Source organism: Nicotiana tomentosiformis, chromosome 11, assembly GCF_000390325.3.
Source record: "Nicotiana tomentosiformis chromosome 11, ASM39032v3, whole genome shotgun sequence".
NCBI lineage: Eukaryota > Viridiplantae > Streptophyta > Magnoliopsida > Solanales > Solanaceae > Nicotiana > Nicotiana tomentosiformis.
In genome coordinates this window covers 37,097,765-37,117,124 of record NC_090822.1, presented here as the reverse complement: position 1 = coordinate 37,117,124, position 19,360 = coordinate 37,097,765, and the positions used below count along the sequence as shown (strand labels likewise).

The following is a 19,360-nucleotide window of genomic DNA, read 5'->3' as shown; positions in this document are numbered from 1 at the left end:
TATTATCATTATCCTGAACAATATTTATTTGAGGGTTAATCTTAACCCTTTCAACAGGCTTATCACTAACATTAGTAGAAATTGTATGCAACGATGCAGTACAATTTCTAGCTGGTCCATAGACTGGTTCAACAGGAGAAATAAGTTGAATATCAGGCAACAATCTACGATTAGTAAATGAATGCCTACTATCACTAGGATTAATAGCAGGCAAAAGTCTATTATTAGAAAATGACTGCCTATTATAAGTGAAACTATTATCATCAAATTGAATGCAAATCCTACCATCCGAATTTTGAGTAATATGAGAATATTCAGTATTACTGATAACATTTTTTATCTGACTTGGGGATATAACCGAATCCAAAGTCCAAGTAGTTGGGAAATTAATTTCTTCCCACTTAATAGGTCTCCTCGTGGTGACCTTAGACTTTGCAAAATTGGTTTCCACCAATATAGTCTGATCGGATGTATCATACAGTTTACATCTAGGGTTTAACGTAGATAGTAATTTAAAATAAATTCTATACGATAAACATATAAGTTCAGATCCAGGCGCATAATTATAACCATGCGTTTTCATATTTAATGTCAATGCATCAAGTATATTAACATCAGATAGAGATAATTAAAGATTGGGTTGAGTATTAAAATATACTGGACCGTAGGCCACAGTAGATTCAATAGAACCCATCAGAGACTGTCTAAAATTCAGATTTCTAGCATCTCTAAGAGCAGCCAAAAACGTCTCTGGTAACCCTTTAAGGGTTAATGGCTTAAAAGCAATTTGAACCATACCAGCATGCATATAATTATACTGATTTTTATATAAATCTACATCTTGTTTGTTTAACAATCGAATAATCTGTTCAGACGAGTTTAAAGCTAAAGATTGCTCAGTAGTTTGAACTAGTTGTTTTGAAGAAAGTTTATCAAATCATCCATAATCATAAATTGTTTTGATAGGGATTTTAGGAATTGTCCATTTGTTTAACAAATCAAGATTTTGAGGTATATCTACCTCTTCAAGTCTAATATTTTTCATACTAGTTTTTCCTAAATTCATAACAAAAAATAACATATCTATGCCGAATACTTCAGATCTATCTCATATTATTATTATTATTATTATTATTATTATTATTATTAAGCATAAGACCTAATAATGGTGATAATATATAACTTTAGTTTCTTGATTGTAAAATTCTTCCTGATAAAGTATATATACATAATCCAGCCAAAAACTTATTAGTGGATCTCTATTTATTTGATGAAAAAAATCTCTATTTATTTAATTTTTCAACAATATTTTATTTAAGAAATGTGAAAAAGGCAACACTAAAAATAAAAACGCTTTCCGGAAGTTATATATTTCAGATATTGTGACCATTGTATTATTAATGTGTAGTGTTGTGATTTTTAAGTGATGAAATAAAGTTGTGTAAGTTTTGTGAAAAAACCCTTATAATTATACGATTATTTGTAAAACTCGAAGATACAAAATGACAAAACAAAATAAAAAGGGAGTAAAAGAGAAAATAAAGAAAAAGAGTAAATAGCGCAAAACCGGGATTGCGTTTCTCCTAAATCCTTTTTCTGAGGAAAACAATATCACTGTCTCTTTGTTCAAACTTCAAAACCCTTCTACTCTCCTTCCCTTAACGTGACGATGACCGACCGTGACAGAACTCGATACCATGACCGTGAAATTGACCGGGAGAGAGAGCGAGAGAGGGACAAGGATAGAGACAGAGATCGGAAACGTGACCGGGATGACCGTGACCGGAGAGACCGTGAACGTTCTTACACCCCTGACCATATCAGAACCAGTCGACACACTCGCTCCCGAACTCGTTCCCCTTCCACTGACCGTCACCGCCACCGCCACCGTTCTACTTCCCGCTCCCGCTCTCCCACTGACCGCCGCAACCGCCACCGTCACCACCGTCCCTCAGCGGAAAGTCCTCCTAGAAAGAGACGAAAAGATGATGGCGATCGAGATAAGGATAGGGATAGAGATACGCGGAGAGAGGTTGAGGATTTTGTTGACGGGATAGCGAAAGAACAGAAGAAGCAGAAGAAGAAGGAGGAGGAGGAGAGTCGTGATGAAGAGATGATGGATGATGAAGAGATTGAGATGATGAAGAAATTGGGGATACCGGTAGGGTTTGATTCGACAAAGGGGAAGGCAGTGGCAGGGAATGATGTGGGTGCTGTAAGGAAAGTCACTAAACGGCAGCCTCGACAGTACATGAATAGGCGTGGTGGCTTCAATAGGCCCTTGCCTGCTGAGTGCAACCGCTAATTTTCCCAGGTTTTTGTTCTTATTGTCTCTATAAACGAAGAGTTTTGTTCCACTTTTTATTTGTGTGTGTAAGGAGGGGGGGGGGGGGGGGGGAGGTTAGTTTTGAAATTTTAAGTATTAGAGAGTTGATTTATGTATATTTAGTGTTTGGTTGAGCTTCTTAATGGAATTATGATGTTATCCGTCAAATAATGAGTAGTGAACTCTTACTTGTTTGGTTAGGGACAACAGTGTAGCAAAGCAGTAATAAGAAAATGGAACTTGGGCCTAACTTAATCCCAAAAGCTAGCTATATGGCACTCAATGACATTGTTTTGGATTAGTTGAAGAATTGAGATGAAGGAGAGAAATTCAAAACAGTGTTATTCAGTGAAAATCGACTGTATTAGTGAATTCTGTTTCTTATTGCAAGTGTATAACATGTGCATGTTTAACTGTTTAAGCTTTTAATAAGGCATGATATACATTATTACAAAGTGTCGGACTCATGGGGTTTTTCAAGCTTCAATTTTTTTACCCCTTCTAAATAAGTTAGATAATCTGGAAGTGCATCTGTAGATAATATCCCCGTCCGAAAAGCTTTTCTTTTAAAAATCCCTTCATTGTAGCTTTGCACGGTCTTTGTCCTTATGCCATGTTCACGAAAAAAATTGTTTAGAAAGATTAAGTGTCTGGGAAATGGTTACTCGCGGATTTTGGTGGGAAATTAGGAAGAGTGTGCAAAAGATATGATAGTCATGGAATTAATCCATTTTTTGTGCATTAGTGGAATTAAGAATGCATAGCAAGATTGATGCTCTGGTTATGCGTACTTATACAATTTCCACACAAATTAAACTGAAACAAACTGATGCCCTTAAGTGTAATTACATGTATGCAGGTTGAGATTGAGATATGTAAATTCATCGATAGTCAAGAATCTCAATCGTGTTTAAGATTTGAACTAAATTTCACAATGGTGGATGCTTGTCAGTCATTCATATTTTCCTAGTAAGTTATTAACCCATATTGGGTTTACATTCTCTAAAATTTGGTCAACTCCCCTTTATGGTTATCTTTGTTTAACATTAAGATGGTTGGTTGAAGTTATTCAATGGGTTATTGCAAAATATTCCAGAATCCATGGTGTAGCATTTACTGTTTAGTGATGGACGCATAGAAGTCCGAGGTAAGTAGAAAAATTGTATAATCTTCACCTAGTGGAGAAAAATGTAAACCAATAAGAAAGAGATACAGAAAAAAGAAATTTTAGTCTTATGTAGAGCTTTGGGTGTCAGGTTGATACAGCACTCTTATATTTTCTTGAGCTTTGGCATTCCGTGATGCTTAGTGCTACTATGGCCTTCTTAACATGGCCCGAAATTGGCAAAGTTTGGTTGGGGGCAGGGGAGGAGTATCTTTAATGTGCCAGTGGCAAGCTATACCTTAGTAAGTTGTTTCACAATATTGATTTTCTTTTTATCTAGTTGCCAAGCAAAATATAAAAGAGACACCTGTGTTAGTCTTGTTATTGTTTTTTTCTGATACGGTAAAACTTACCCTCCCAAACCCCCAACCCAGGAGACCATCCCGCTGCAGTTGCTGGAAAAGCACTGAATAAGGTAAGGAAGGATGGAGCTCCTGTTAGTTGTCTTTGCCTGAGCTTGCTTGTTTTGATAAGATTTAGCTAACGTCTTTTGCCCCAATTGGCAGTTTGGTAAGCTGAGTCTATTCTGTACAAGGGTTTCAAGCTTTTACCGTGACACATAAAGAGATTATAATGGTTACATTACCATAATCCAAGTGTATTTTCCTGGAAATTATTTGCAATTTGGACAGTCTATTGAGGTACAAATATTAAGAATTGTATTAAGGTTTGTACATATTTAGCCCTATTAACTCCTACTGTATTTATTGCATTGCTTTTTAACAAAACCTCAATTACTTTCTTAGTTCGATGAGAGTCGGTTTTCTGCGCTTAATGAAGAGAAACTAGAAGAGAAGAATATTAACATAACATGGTCGATTAGGAGTTAACTTTCGTAGTAGCGAAATAATAGAGGTGGCAGGAACATCGAAAACACATCAAATACCTGCTTCCCACTCACATTAATTTTTTTGATAGATAATATATTTCTAATGCATCATAAAATAATGTTTTATTGAACCCATCCTAATGGGTGACTAGTTGGCTGGGTTGCTCTCCAATACAAGATACAGTTTTTTGCCATCTTCAGGAAGTAGTAGGAAGATGGTAGTAAGCGATACCTGGTTGCCATCGGTTGTGAAGTAACTCATGTAAGGATTAAGTTGCTACTGGTTTTTGAGTTTGTTTCATGGATACTGGTCAGTGTTGTCAAAGGTTCATTCAAGGCGCACTTAAGCCCTGAAGCTCAGAAAAGCTCAAGGAGGGTGCTTTGCCTCACTTAAGCAAGATGTGCCCCTTATTGCCCATGAGTTCTATCTTAAATAGAGCAATACTAGACTACAAATATAATCTGCAAATAAGTATATTAGTTGTTAAGGAAAACAATGTGAATGAGTTTGTTACTTTTCTCTTGAATTACATATATATTTTTAAATTTTTTCTTGCATTGCGCCTTTTATAACTAAAGCCTACACTTAAATTGCGCTTTGCCATTAAAGCCCAATGGACCTAAAGCGTTTTTTAGAGCTTTTCGCCTTTGATAACAGTGATACTTGTGTTTGTTCTTACCCCCTTTAACGGTATAGATACTTACCATTTATATGATACTACTAGTATTCACATGATGCGAAATGGTACCTTCAGAATTTGCCTGGACAATTGTTTTGCTCCTAATATTACCATTTATATATAATATAATACTTTTATCGGGTTTTTTTCTTCTTGATAAGTAATACACATACTTATTACAGGGTACGTTTTATTCATATTTTGATTGACTAAGCATCAAGGAAAGTTTGTATTTTGGAAGATGGAATGATAGGTTTCAGCCCTATTCCCTTTGATCCTGTAGCTAGATGTTGAATTATTGCTGGTAATCCTTTTTATCTTTATTAAAAGCACTTCCACTGGCTCTTGTAAGTGGTGTTTGAACTGTTCTTAACCAATCAAAATTATTGAGATACCCAAACAAATTTGAGCGCTTAGTTAAATGTAATATTACTGAAAAATGGAAAATAAGTTTTCATCAGATAAACGTTTCATTAACTTCAAAGAAATTGCCTCGTTGTAGAGATAACAAATGGTATTGGTAAAGGACATTTATTTCCCTCTACAGTTTGCTCATTTTGTAGTTTCATTTTTTTGTGGTGTTAAGAGGTACTGTGATATAATGAAGAGTGGATAGTGATGAAGCTTATAGCCTATAGGTTAAGATTTTAGAAAGGGCTTTGCTTTCATGCGGAAGGTTCTATGGCTGGATTGTGGATGAGCATTGCTATCATGGTCCAATTTGGGAAGTTTTTAAGTTCACAATTGCATACAACAACAACAACAAGAACCCAGTAAAATCCCACAAGTGGGGTCTGGGGAGGGCAGAGTGTACGCAGACCTTACCCCTACCCCGAAGGGGTAGAGAAGCTGTTTCTGAAAGACCCTCGGCTCAAGAAGAAGAAAATAAACAATGGACAATAGATCAGTGACAGCAACAGAAGCCTGAAAAATAATATCAACATCGTAAGAAATAGAAAATAGATGTAAAAGCAATAAAAGTTCACAATTGCATGTCTCAGGAATTTGGAATGCGGCATTTTTTATATGAATATGGTTGGTTATTTGTGAGAAATATTTGACAATGTGTCTGCATTTGTTTGTTAAGGTTCTTCCTTCTTTGTGCTACTTTTTCTATATTGAAGAACTCAAATAATGATTTTAATGTGATTCTCGGTCTATCTGCAGATGGAAATGCACTTTCTGCCAGGCTTCTTATGTGAGTGTGCCTCTTAGTCCAAGTAATGGAGACAATATATCCTTTCAATTGTATGTTTAGGTCATAATGTGCTATTTTTCTCAAAACTTCATGGTAATAGGACTTCTGCGGTGGAGAATAGGTTCACAGTTTGCTGCAGCCTGCAGTCAAGCAGTAACAGATGCGACCATTACTTCAGGGTCCTGCCAAATGGTTTGCTGGTTAATGGTGCCCCCTCCCTCCCTTTAAAGCAGTCATCCTTTAACACTGTCTGTTATCTCATTGAGATTACTGATGCAAACATGCATTTGGGCTATTGCTTCTTGTCTTAGGTACAGATTTCTCCCTAATGATAGGCATTTCTTCATAAATCAACTTACATTTGGATTTGACTATAGTGTTGCTCACTATGCACTTTGGTGTGTGCACTAAAGTCTAGGATTGATCTCTTTACCTTGTATTGATATTGTAATCTTGGCCATTGGTATGAACTCTGTCATTTACTTTTTTAATGTTGTAGAATCTGACCCAGCTTTGGGGCATAAGCTATTTAACTCAGGTTGGAGTGATCTGAAGGATATCTGATGGTTCCTTACAGTATGAAAATGGTTATAACGGACAATGAGTTTTCTCAGAGTTTTCTTACAGGATTGATGCTTTTTAGTCATTGAGAAGGAAAGAAGATAACGGAAGTGGGAAAATGGTTCCTCTTTTTCTGGTAGTTCTATTTTTTTCCAAAATATTTTGGGCGTGGGGCTAGTGGGGTCATTTGATTTTCTATGTATGCCATAATGTAGTTTTTAGAATCAAGGATGATATAACTTGAATAAGTTGTGTAGATGGATAGCTTGGAGCTAAGTTGAGTTACCTCTTGTTTTATTTTTAACATTATCCTTTTCGGCTAATTTTGTAGTCTATATGATATCTTTGGTCAAAATTCCTTTTTATTTAAGAAACTGAAACCTTCAGATCAATTAGTTTAGTACTATTGTGGTTTTAGCCATTTTATATGTTTATTCTAGTTTGATTCATGTGTAATTCGACTAAGCATAATTAACCTTCAATTAATATGAACGTGCGATCGCTGAAGTTAAAAACTTAAAGGGATCATTAATTAAAAATAAATATGAAAAGAGAAAATAAAAATAAAAATGAAGTGTGGGGCTACGATTTAAGGCTAAATGCTTTAAGGGTCATTGACTCAAGGTAAAAATGGGCGGTGCTTTACCAACTTCAATCGTTATCTTCTTGCTAGAGGTCGAGTGAGGCGTAGATGCAAGTCAGAAATTTGATAGAGCAAGAAGACAAAGTCTAAATGAATATAGATTTTGAAGAAAACCCATAAAACAGAGGGAAATGGAGAGAGAGAAGGGCGGGGAAGATAATATTCTGGACCAATTTAATTATGATTTGCTTTGGAGCGGATCAGTTAATGATGATGACAATCTCATCATCGATGCCGGTCAACGGCGGCTAGCCCTCCGAACAACTTTCATTAGTTTGAAGGATTAAAATTGCATGTTCCTATTTATTGAAGGTTAATTATACATAATCGAATAACACATGAATCAAAACTGGAATAAAACTATAACACACGGAGTAAAATCACAAGGCGTAACTTATGCCTCGCGGGAAATGCACGAAAAACTCTGATCCAAGATCAGAATGATGAGATTAAAGAAGTAGAAGGAAGCTGTTCCGGAATACGGATTGCAATAACCCCAAAAAGGTTAGTGATTTGAGCAAAAACCATAACACCAAAGGCGCAAGTAATGCCGGTTGACAAATTGCCGAGACAAAGAGCACATCAACCCAACGTGGGAGATTTGGCCAGCGCTTCCCTTTCGTGCTGAGGGAAGTAAAAGCATAGCAAGTAGTGGAATTACGCCTGTAACCATGCGGAGCAAGACGATATTGACAAAAGCACCGAACATCGTTTTATAATGTATTGTATTGTATCGTTATATAAATACAATGTTTGGATAGATTGTATTGTTTGTTGTTGTTAAATAACATTTCGATGTTTGGTTTGACTGTATCGTACTGTACTGTAACTGATAAATTTACTAAAATACCCTCAATTGTTTAAATATTAAATTTATCAAGAATTACGCATAAAATAATTTTTAAAAACCCCTTTCTACTAATTTATCACCAAATATGTCTTATAAATAGATTAAGCAATTAAATTCATGCAAATTCTAACAAAATTAGCAATTTTACATTGGAGTTGGAAGCGACATAAGTTATGAAAAAAAAGGGACGAAGACAAAGTAGGTTATAGGTGGGAGATTTGGAGTTAAAATTTTTAAAAAAAGGTAAAGGGTAAAATAGAATTATGGAGTAATACGTTAGGGCATAATTGGAAAGAAAAACTGGAAAGAATCCTACCACACCAAATTAGTTGTTTAAAAAAATGTGACTTTTTATTGTTCCGAAACAATAGATTTAACAATACAATATAATCAATTTTAATGAAACAATCAAAACAAACATTTATTTTAGGATAACAATACAATGCGATACGATGAGTAACAACCATCCAAACACGCTTTATTAAGATTTTTATAGTCTATACACATATAAAATTTATTGTTCTTCTTAGGAACTACTACTACATTGGCTAGCCAGTCTGGATATCTTACCTCTCTGACCGAACCAATTTTAAGCAAGCGGGTTACCTTATCTTTGACAAATTTATTCCTCGCCTCGGCAATAGGGTGCTTCTTCTGCCGTACCGGTGGTACGTTGGGATTCAAACTCAGGTTGTGCATGGCTATTTCTATCGGGATACCTGTCATATCCTCGTGCGACCATGCAAAACAATCAACGTTAATTTTAAGGAACTAAATTAATCCAGACCTGAGCTCGGGATGCAGTCCTGCCCCCAAGTGAAATTTTCTTTCTTAGAATTTTTCAAACAATGCCACTTACTCTAGTTCCTCTGCCATGGATTTCGTTGCGTCCGTTTCTTCTGGTACTTGAAAATATCTCGGCACCTGATATTGTTCTGACGATTCTGCATTTGGAATAACCTCTTCTAACTCGGGAGTAGGTGCCAATTCCTGTAATTTCTATGCCGTGCGCTCCTTCCCTTTGCTAATGGAAACCGGGATTACATTCATCTCCCTTGTTGCCGATTGGTCACCTCTTATCTGCTTGATTCCTTCCGGTGTTGGAAACTTCAGTAATTGGTGATACATCGAAGGTATAGCTTTCATCTTGTGTATCCATGGCCTTCCCAAGATGATGTTGTATCCCATATCACTATCCACTACTTCTAAGAGAGTTATTTTCATTACTTCTTCGGCGCTCATAGGCAGCAGGATCTCTCCCCGGGTCGTCACGCTCGCAAGGTTGAATCCAGTGAGGAGTTTTGTTGCCGGAATAATGCTTCCGGTGAGTTTAGCTTGTTCCAATACCCTCCAATGTATGATATTAGACGAACTTCCTAAATCCACTAGAACACGCTTAATTTTAAAATCTAACACATTTAAAGAGATTACCAGTACGTCGTTGTGTGGTAACATCAATCCGTCTGCGTCTTCCTCTGTGAAAGTGATATCGTCCTGCCAGAGTCTTTTGCGGTGAGGTATCGATACTTTAGTCTTCTTTGCCGCAGAAAATGTGACCTTGTTAATCTCGTTCCCCCCAAAGATCATGTTGATCATTTGGCGTGCGGTTTTTTCTCCCGCTTTCGAGGATTTCGTGTTGTCTCTGTTGCGACCGTTATTATTCTTAGCTCGATCACTCAAGAATTCTCAGATATGGCCATTCTTCAATAGTGTTGCCACCTCCCCCGCGAAGATGTCGGTAGTCCTCTGTCCGGTGACTGTTCGTTCAGTGGTATTTGCACCATAAATTAGGATCCCTCTAGCTTGAATCGGACCTCATAGGTCTCGGGACTCGTGCTTCTTTAATGTTTCTCATGGCTGACACCAGTTCCACTACCCTGACATTGAAGTTATATTCTGATAACCTAAGGTAAGAAAGATATAGAGACCCCGATGTTTGTTTATCTTGAAGTGATCTATTGCTTCAAACACGATCAGTCCCTCCGTCAACGGTGAACTTGTTTGCTGCTCAGAAATTTTTGCCACGGCCTTCGGTACTCTCGTAGGGTAAAAATCAACCCCTTGAAGTCCGCCTATCCGCGTCGTAGTCATCCTTTGGGTTTTCTCTATTCTTCGATCCTTATCTTCGACTCGTACCAGTTGTGAACATCTGCCCAGGTTGTTGCTTGAAACTCAAGCAGTCTCTCCTTCAGCTTCCGGGTAGCGTCTAAACCTCTCGGATTCAATCCATTGGTGAATGCTTCAGCTGCCCATTCATCCGGGACGGCTAGAACAACATTCTTTCTTTCTGGAATCGTGTAACAAACTCTCATAATAATTCTGATTCTCCTTGTGCGATTCATAATATGTCTGCCTTCCGAGCTTGTACCTTTCTGGCCCCGGTATGAGCTTTAATGAAAGAATCCACGAGCATCTCAAAGGAATCTATGGAATGCTCGGGTAGTAACGAATACCACGTTAGGGCTCCCCTCGTGAGAGTTTCGCCGAATTTCTTTAGCAACACAGATTCATTTTCGTGAGGAGCTAGAGCATTTCCTTTCATCGTCATTGTGTAGTTGATAATATGTTCCTATGGGTCTGAAGTTCCATCATACTTTAAAACTTCAGGCATTTTGAAATGCTTCGGGATTAGTACTGGTGTCGCGCTTGGCTTGTATGATAATTGAACATACTTCTTCGAGTTCGGGCCTTTCAATACTCGTGGGAATTTGATCCATGCGGGTGTTTACTTCCCTCATGAACCGTAAAAGCTCATCTTTAAATGAATCGTTCTCATTGTTAAGACCTGGCCTCCTCCCCCAACCCCATCGGAGCCGACTTCACCCATGGGAGTGTTGTTATCAATTCTCTGTGTTGTTTGGTCTGTGGGAACAACATGAGGAATAAGATCACGCCTGTTCGCATTATTCGAAGCACCTGATAGCGCCTGCTTCAGTTTCGTCATAACCTGATCCTGCCGTGTGAGATGACCTAGAATGATTGCCTGTTGCTCTTGTAGGATCCTCACATCATCCGCTACTTTCTCCTCATCAGCATCATCGGGAGTTCTTTCCCGAACCTGTCGAGGGTACCGTCTGTCATGCACGGGCATAGCGTCATTCCCCTCATTGCGGGTGTCACTGATTGAGTCCTCGAAATAAGGTTGATCCCTTCGAATTTCGGGGTTGTGTGCATCGTTAACAATTTTATCTTCCATTTTTTGCGATTTTTTCAAAGACAAAAATAGTCAAAGCACGTTAGTAAAAGAGGCAAGGATCAATTTAATTGCACGGCTGTCTAGGACCCACGGTGGACGCCAAACTGTTATCCGTAAAATAGTACAGTTGAATTTATATGTGATTTTTAGACAAGTAAACTAATTTGATCTTGAAATAATATAATAATCGAAGAAATACACAGTACTTAGCCTTGGAATGTAGATGAAATAACAAAGATAATGATTCTGTGAACACGATTTCCGAACACACCAATGTTGGGATCAAAAAGCAAGAGAGTGAATTTGTATAAAGTTTTGTATAGAATATAATATATGTTCTTGCCAAAAATTTTGTGTCATTTACAATGGTAACTGAGCTCATTATTTATAGCTATGCCTAGGGAAAAAGGTTCCAGGATCTTGCCCTCCTTTAATGCCAATTATGAGGGTCATTGATTGAGATGTAACGTTGAGTATAAATGCCAAATTCTCTATAACGGATCGTCGCTCTTAATGTTGTAGAATATTCCTTGGTAAATGCTACCGGGCGCAGAGCTTATAATACACTTTTATGAACGTCATCCGTTCCGGTGACAAGTGTAGTGGCTGCGTTCAGTCCTCAACCATCCATCTTGGATTCCATGTGTCCTCCTTTTAGTCAACCACGTGTCATATCATATTTTACCCTATATAGGCACACAAAGTAAATTGCAATTGGAGCAAAGGCATGGGCTAATGTGTTTGATGGAAACAAAATGGCAGGTAAAGGTATGAATCTCAATTTTTTTCCGAGAGCATGAAATAGTGGGAATTGGAGCATGAAGATGTCGCTACTGGAAATGATTATCATCCTATACGTGGTAGGGCGAACTCCAACCATTGAAACAAGAGAAAGATTCATCGCTGCACATGCGTATGTTTCGATTAAGTCACTGGCCTATCTGTATAATGATGGCTATTTCGTGATCAGATTCAGCTGTGATGTCTCATAATTTGAACACCACATCAGTTATCATTAAACCATGGACTTCAAAATTCAATTTCAATGATGAAGTTTTGAAGACAGTACCTCTTTGGATTAAGCTACTTAACCTTTCTGGATATCATTTGCCAGGATTTTGGTGGAAGTTGACATAACCAGATATCTGTCACATAGTACTAAAGTGAAGGATCCAACAGGGAAGCTGTTTGATCAAGAAGTATGGTATGGTATGATTGGAAGCCTATCTATTATCTAACTTTGCTTACAAGTGAGACATAATTGCCAGAAGACAAACAAACAACAAGTAGCACCTCAAACTATAGAACAAATCAGATTTTAACTATCATCCCAGGTGTGAGAAGTTAAACATAATTCAACTCTGTTTTGCAGATGACTTGCTGCTATTTTGTAGAGGTGATGTAGGATCCGTTCAGCTATTACATGATTGCTTCCAATAGTTTTCTAAGGCTTCATGTTTAACTGCAAATCAAACAAAAATTGTGTACAGAAAATCATCCAGAAAAGTATTTTGTTAGCTATAAAATCATTTTGGTACCAAAGAAGATAATTTAAAGATGCAAAAGGTTTCTGTGGACAGGGAAATCAGCAGGGAAAAAGAAAGGCCTTGGTAGCATGGGATAAATTGTGCTGACCAAAATCAGCAGGGGTATTGAATATAATTAACCTTCACACCTGGAACAAAGCAACAATACTTAAGCATCAGTGGAACCTAAACAAGAAGAAAGATAGGTTGTGAATACAATGGGTTCACACATACTACATGAAAGAAAGAGAAGTGGAAAATGTGGCTGCCAACGTCAAACAAGCCTCATGGGTGATTCAGAAGATTATACGGGCCTCAAACTACTTAACTGAAGCTGACATAAGTATTGAAGAAACTCTGAATGCTGATAGCTATTCTATTAGAAACTATTTGAAGGAGACTGTTATGCAATAATCAAGGAAGCGCTAAATGGTTGTTCATATGGGGCATACAATGCAGTCCAAACTGTAATCAGTGATTACAATTTTATGCAACTGTCATGTGCAAGCACATAATGCTCTTTCTTGGTGGGGGTGGGGGCTCATAGGCAGTTGACTAACCAGCACCTATTCTTTCAATGCAGCTAGCTATTCAACAAATATTTGGAGGAGGTTACTGATATACCAGGGCATTAATAGAACTGCGCAGGGATGGAGAGATAAGCTTATTGTATAAGAGATATATTGTAGAGGAAACTTGAAGGGGAGCCTTGGCGTAATTGGTAAAGTTGCTGCCATGTGCCGTGGAAACAGCCTCTTGCAGAAATACAGGGTAAGCTTGCGTACAATAAACCCTTGTGCTGCCCTTTTTATATACTGTAGAGGAAACTTGAGGCCAAAGCTAGCCAGATATGTGCAGCGACTTAACTATTACCCATAGATGTATTCTGACTAGGCATAGTAGTAATTGAAGTTAGTATTGATCACGTACTGGTCTTGGACTGAGGTTGAGGCTTTCTGTCCGATACATGGTTCAATTATACTTGTAAGTACTTTCCCTTTTGTAAATAATATATTTAATTACCAAAAAAAAAAAAAAAATACTATTTCCCTATATGTCGTATTTAAGATATTAAGATGCAAGTTTTGAAAGAAAAAAGAAAAAATAATCTAGGTTTATAAATTACCAGGGAGTGTATATTGATTATTCCAAAGGAAATTAAGGTTAGCATGTCGCATGCAACTTCTGGTTAAATCATGAAATGTATATTATATACAATCAACAAACGTCCATCAAATTGAAGAATTTTTGTTCCTCAACAAACGTCCATCAAAGTGAAGCCTCCATGCAAGAAGGCATTTTGAACATTCAATTGGCGCAAAGACCAACCACGAGATACTGCCACTGTCAAGATAAGGCGAATGGTAGTGGGTTTCACCACCGGACCAAATGTCTCATGGTAATCTTGCCTTTATACTTGATGAAATCCTTTGGCAACAAGGTGAGCTTTATAGCACTCAATAGCTCCAGCAGCATTGCGTTTAATAGGAAAAAACCCATTTACACCCAAGTATATTCATGGAGGATTGGAAAGGAAACAACGACCAAGTTTTGATTTCGAAACAAGGTTGTCATTTCATCAGACATAGCAGCACGCCATTCTTTGAATTTTGTTGCTTCAATATAGTTGGAAGGTTTAGTGGTTGGAGAGGAGGTGTTGATTGTGAGGCAATGAGATGCAAGATTGGAGGAAGGTGGCATGTGACGCAGCTGCATTGTATGTGTTCGTTGAGGGGTGCTGGTTATAATTATTCTTCGTGAGGATGTTGAGCGTTTGGGTTGAGTGAAGGGTAAGGCTGGGGGCTAGCTAGTAAGGAGATATTTAGAGAAGTCAAGTTCTTGAGGGATAGAGGAAGGGTCAACAAGTCGTGGAGGAGAGGGACTTACAGATTGTTGTTTCAGAGAAGTTAGAGCAGGTGGAGAATTTTGAATAGAGTGATGAGAAGATCATTTTGAAGAAGTAGGATTAGTATGAGCCGGGGAATTCACTGGAGACAATTGTTGAGACTGAGAAGGGTGAATGATAGCTGAGTTAGGCAGAATAATAGGAGAGGATGCCCATGGTCGAGAAAACATACTAGTAGACGGAGGTTTTCCAAGAAGCGACACTTTGGTGAATGAAAATTGTGTTTCATCGAACCTGACATGCCTAGCAACATAAAGCTTATTAGATTTAATTTCAAGGCATCTATAACCACGGTGATATGGACTATAGCCCAAAAATACACAAGGTTGATTGCGATAACTCATTTTATGACGATTAAAAGGCCGAAGATATGGATAGCACAAGCAGTCAAAGACCTTGAGAAATTGATAATTTGGTGCAACTTTGAACACAACTTCAAAAGGGGATTTGCCATGACTAGCTGGAGTAGGCAGCCGGTTGATTAAGTGCACAACTGTATCAAATGCGAAATGCCAATATTTTGATGGAGTGGAGCTATTTGCCATTAAGCTTAGGCATGTTTCAACAATGTGTCTGTGTTTGTGTTTGTTGGGAATAAACCCCCTACAGAAATAATATTCACAGTAATAAAAGCGGAATAATAATGCAGCACCGAGATACGGTAATTAGCAAGAATAAAAGAGTGACAACGACACCAAGATTTTTACGTTGAAAACCCTTTTGAAAAAGGAAAAAACCACGGCCCCGAGACGAACAACTGATATCACTATAGAAGGGAATTTTACACTTTGTAAGTCCGAGTAAAATACTCCAAAGATCACTATAACACTCAAAAGAAATAAACCTTTTTTGATATTCCTACCTCACTACAATATCGCTCACTCTCTATTTTTCTCACAGACTATTTTCTTATACCTTGTCTGTGAAACCTCACTCTTTCTTTCTTTCTTTCTTTCTTTGTTGGTGTGTCTTCAACTGAACCAGGAGCTATCTATTTATAGACGTCCAATTCTCCTTGCTTACATCATGGATGATATCATCATAATATAAATGTCAAACTTTCACCTTGTGAAAGCAATGAAAAATCTGCCAACCCAAATCACATTTCCTGTAGATTTGGCAGCATGGTACTTTATGTCAAAGGAAGTTTGCCTTCCTTTCACATTTATGGGATGGACCCCACAATCTCCCCCTCCAGTCCCATGCACATGAAAGAGGTATCTCCAGTTTTTCATATAGAGTTCATGCCGACAAGTTCTTTGCATAGCTCGAACTTGTCTCTTGGTACCACCTTAGTCGGCATATCCGAAGGATTCTCGCTTGTATGGATCTTCTTGACCTGTATAGATCCATCATCTATTTTTTCTCTAATCCAGTTATATCTCACATCGATATGCTTCGTCCTTGCATGATACATGGTGTTTTTGCTCAGGTCTATTGCACTTTGACTGTCACAATAGACGACATACTCGTTTTGGTGTAGTCCAAGCTCTCGAAGGAACCTTTTCATCAAAACCATCTCCTTGCTAGCTTCCGTAGTGGCAATATACTCTGCTTAAGTTGTAGAGAGTGCAACACACTTATGCAACTTCGACTGCCATGATATAGCTCCCCCTGAAAATGTGAATAGGTATCCTGTAGTAGATATATGATTATCAAGATCACCTGCCATATCGGCATCCGTGTGGCCCTTCAAGATTGGATTAGATCCTCCAAAACACAAGCAATCTCCTACAGTACTTCTTAGGTACCTGAGTATCCACTTGACTGCTTCCCAATGTTCCTTTACAGGATTTTCAAGGAATCTGCTAATAACAACAACTGTATGAGCAATATCAGGTCTGGTGCATACCATTGCATACATCAAGCTTCCGACTGCTGAAGAATAAGGAACTCTAGCCATGTTCCCTTTCTCCTCCACTGTTGTAGGATACATCTTCTTGCTCAACTTTAGATGACTAGCAATAAGTGTGTTGATTGGCTTAGCATTCTTCATGTTGAAGCATTCCAGTACATGTTCAATGTACTTTTCCTGAGACAGCCACAACTTTTTGCTTGTTCGCTCTCGAACTATCTTCATACCCAGAATTTGTTATGCTAGGCCCAAGTCCTTCATATCAAATGACTTGGACAAATATTCCTTCAACTTTGCGATCAACTCCTTATTTTTTCCTACAATTAACATGTCATCCACATATAACAACAAAATAATAAAGTTGTTGTCAGAAAACCTTTTGAAGTATACACATGGATCATAATATGTCTTTGTGTAAGTTTGACTTTTCATGAATGAGTCAAACTTCTTGTACCACTGCCTTGGTGCCTGCTTCAACCCATAAAGACTCTTATTCAGTTTGCACACCATGTGTTTCCTTTCAGCTACTTCAAATCCTTCTGGCTGCTCCATATAGATTTCATCTTCCAAATCTCCGTGAAGAAATGCAGTTTTCACGTCCAACTGCTCCACTTTAAAATCCAGGCTAGCTGCTAAGCTCAAGATTGTTCGAATAGAAGTTATTTTGACAACAGGTGAGAAAATTTTGTCAAAATCAATACCTTTTTTCTGCTCGAAGCCTTTTACCACCAATCGAGCTTTGTATCTGACAAGCTTGCCATTTTCATCTTTATTGAGTTTAAAGACCCATTTGTATTTGAGGTATTTTACCATTTGGAAGTTCAACCAGCTTGTACGTGCAATTTTTCTGTAGAGATTCCATCTCTTCGTGCATGGCTTTCTTCCACTGGTTCTTTTCTAGATGAGACAACACCTCCTTAAGACTTTCTGGCTCCCCTTCATCACTGATAAGGACATACTCTGTGGAACGGTACCTACATGACTCTACCCTTGGCCTCTCTGATCTCCTTAGAGGTTGAGGTTGTTCTTCTACCTGAGTGGGGTGCTCCACTTGCTCGACACCATCATCAAGTTTCTCCCCCTGCTCAATAACCTCACCAGGTTGCTCCCCCTGCTCGGCAACCTCATCGGTCCTACTTTCTGCACTTGTGGGATTGTTAAAAGTAGAAGGAATAGTAACAAGGTTAGGAATTATACCATTCTTGGCCTTCTCTGGCATATCATCAGCAATTCCAACTTCACTTTCTCGAAAGACTACATCTATGCTTTTGATGACCTTTTTCTTTACAGGATCCCACAATTTGTATCCGAACTCTTCATCTCCATATCCGATGAATATGCAAGGAACTGATTTATCATCCAGCTTTGTTCTCTGCTCCTTTGGTACATGTGCAAAAGCTCTGCAGCCGAACACCTTCATATGTGAGTAGGACACCTCATTGTTGGTCCAAACTCTCTCTAGGATGTCAAACGCCAACGGAACTAATGGGCTCCTATTGATCAGGTAACAGGCTATCTGAACTGCTTTACCCCAGAATGACTTAGGCAGTTTAGCCATTCTGAGCATGCTTCTCACCTTCTCCACAATGGTGCGGTTCATCCTTTTCGCTACGCCATTGTGTTGTGGGGTTCTAGGAACTGTATTTTCATGTCTGATCCCATGGCTCGAACTGTACTCATCAAATTCCCTTGAGGTATACTCATCTCCATTGTCACTTCAAAGATGCTTTAGCTTTTGGCCTGTCTCCCTTTCCACCATAGCATGAAACTTCTGAAAAACTTGAAACACCTAATATTTGGTTTTCAAAATATAAACCCATAATTTTCGTGAAGCATCATCAATAAAAGTAACAAAATATTTGTTACCGCCCATCGATTTAATTTCCATTGGACCACAAACATCAGAATATACCAAATCAAGTATATCCAATTTTCTTTCAGACGATGTCTGAAATGAGACTCTATGCTGCTTACCAAATAAACATTAGTCACAAGGTTTCACCGTTGTACCTTTGGCATAAGAAATGAGTGATTTCTTGGCAAGAATCTGTAATCCCTTCTCGCTCATATGACCCATTCTTTTGTGCCACAAATCTGCAGAAATCTCATCTTGTGCCGCGTTCAATTCACCTTGGCATATTTATGCATTTGTCCTGTACAATGTGCCATGAGCAACTCCCTTTGCAATCACCAATGATACCTTGGTGAGTCTCCACTTTTGATTTGCAAAATAGTTCTCGTATCCATCTCAGTCTAAAGCAATTCCCGAGATCAAGTTCATCCGCAAATCAGGTACATGTCGCACATCCTTCAGAACCAATGTACATCCGACATTTGTCTTGATACAAATGTCACCAATCCCTACAATCTTTGATTAACTTGTGTTAACCATTCCCACAAGGCCGAAATCACCTGCTATATATCTGCAAAAAAGATCTCTTACTGGTGTGGCATGGTAAGATGTTGCTGTATCAACCACCCATTCCGACTCTGTACTTGATAAGTGCATGCATTCCTCTTCCTAGTTTATAAAGAGGACAACATTATCATTGTTTTGCACCATGGCGGCTGTGTTGTCGTTATTCTTCTGGCCACTAGTTTCACCTTTGCCCTTCCTTGGATTTG

At 38.2% G+C, this 19,360-nt stretch overlaps 2 protein-coding genes across 19 annotated transcripts; one reads left to right on the top strand and one right to left on the bottom strand.

Moving 5' to 3' along the window:
* Window positions 1-1,576: 1,576 nt before the first annotated feature.
* LOC104102715 (uncharacterized) lies at window positions 1,577-7,082 on the top strand. Of its 18 annotated transcripts, XR_687763.4 has the most exons (7): window positions 1,577-2,314; window positions 3,186-3,295; window positions 3,392-3,733; window positions 3,866-3,906; window positions 3,998-4,158; window positions 5,183-5,304; window positions 6,168-7,082. XR_687763.4 is itself a non-coding variant. In XM_009610533.4 (3 exons), exon 1 carries the CDS (start codon window positions 1,670-1,672, stop codon window positions 2,303-2,305), a length of 636 nt encoding a protein of 211 aa, XP_009608828.1. In that variant the 5' UTR covers window positions 1,577-1,669; the 3' UTR covers window positions 2,306-2,314; window positions 6,168-6,198; window positions 6,299-7,082. The 18 variants fall into 18 exon arrangements, 2 of the variants coding, with proteins under 2 accessions (XP_009608828.1, XP_009608810.1); XR_001970509.3 differs by having other exon boundaries at window positions 3,423-3,473; window positions 3,583-4,158; XR_004508725.2 differs by having other exon boundaries at window positions 3,392-3,473; window positions 3,583-4,158.
* A 2,169-nt stretch (window positions 7,083-9,251) lies between these two features.
* Window positions 9,252-9,839, bottom strand: LOC138901271 (uncharacterized). The gene has a single exon (XM_070189022.1). The coding sequence runs from the start codon at window positions 9,837-9,839 to the stop codon at window positions 9,252-9,254; it is 588 nt and encodes a 195-aa protein (XP_070045123.1).
* Between the last annotated feature and the right edge of the window lie 9,521 nt (window positions 9,840-19,360).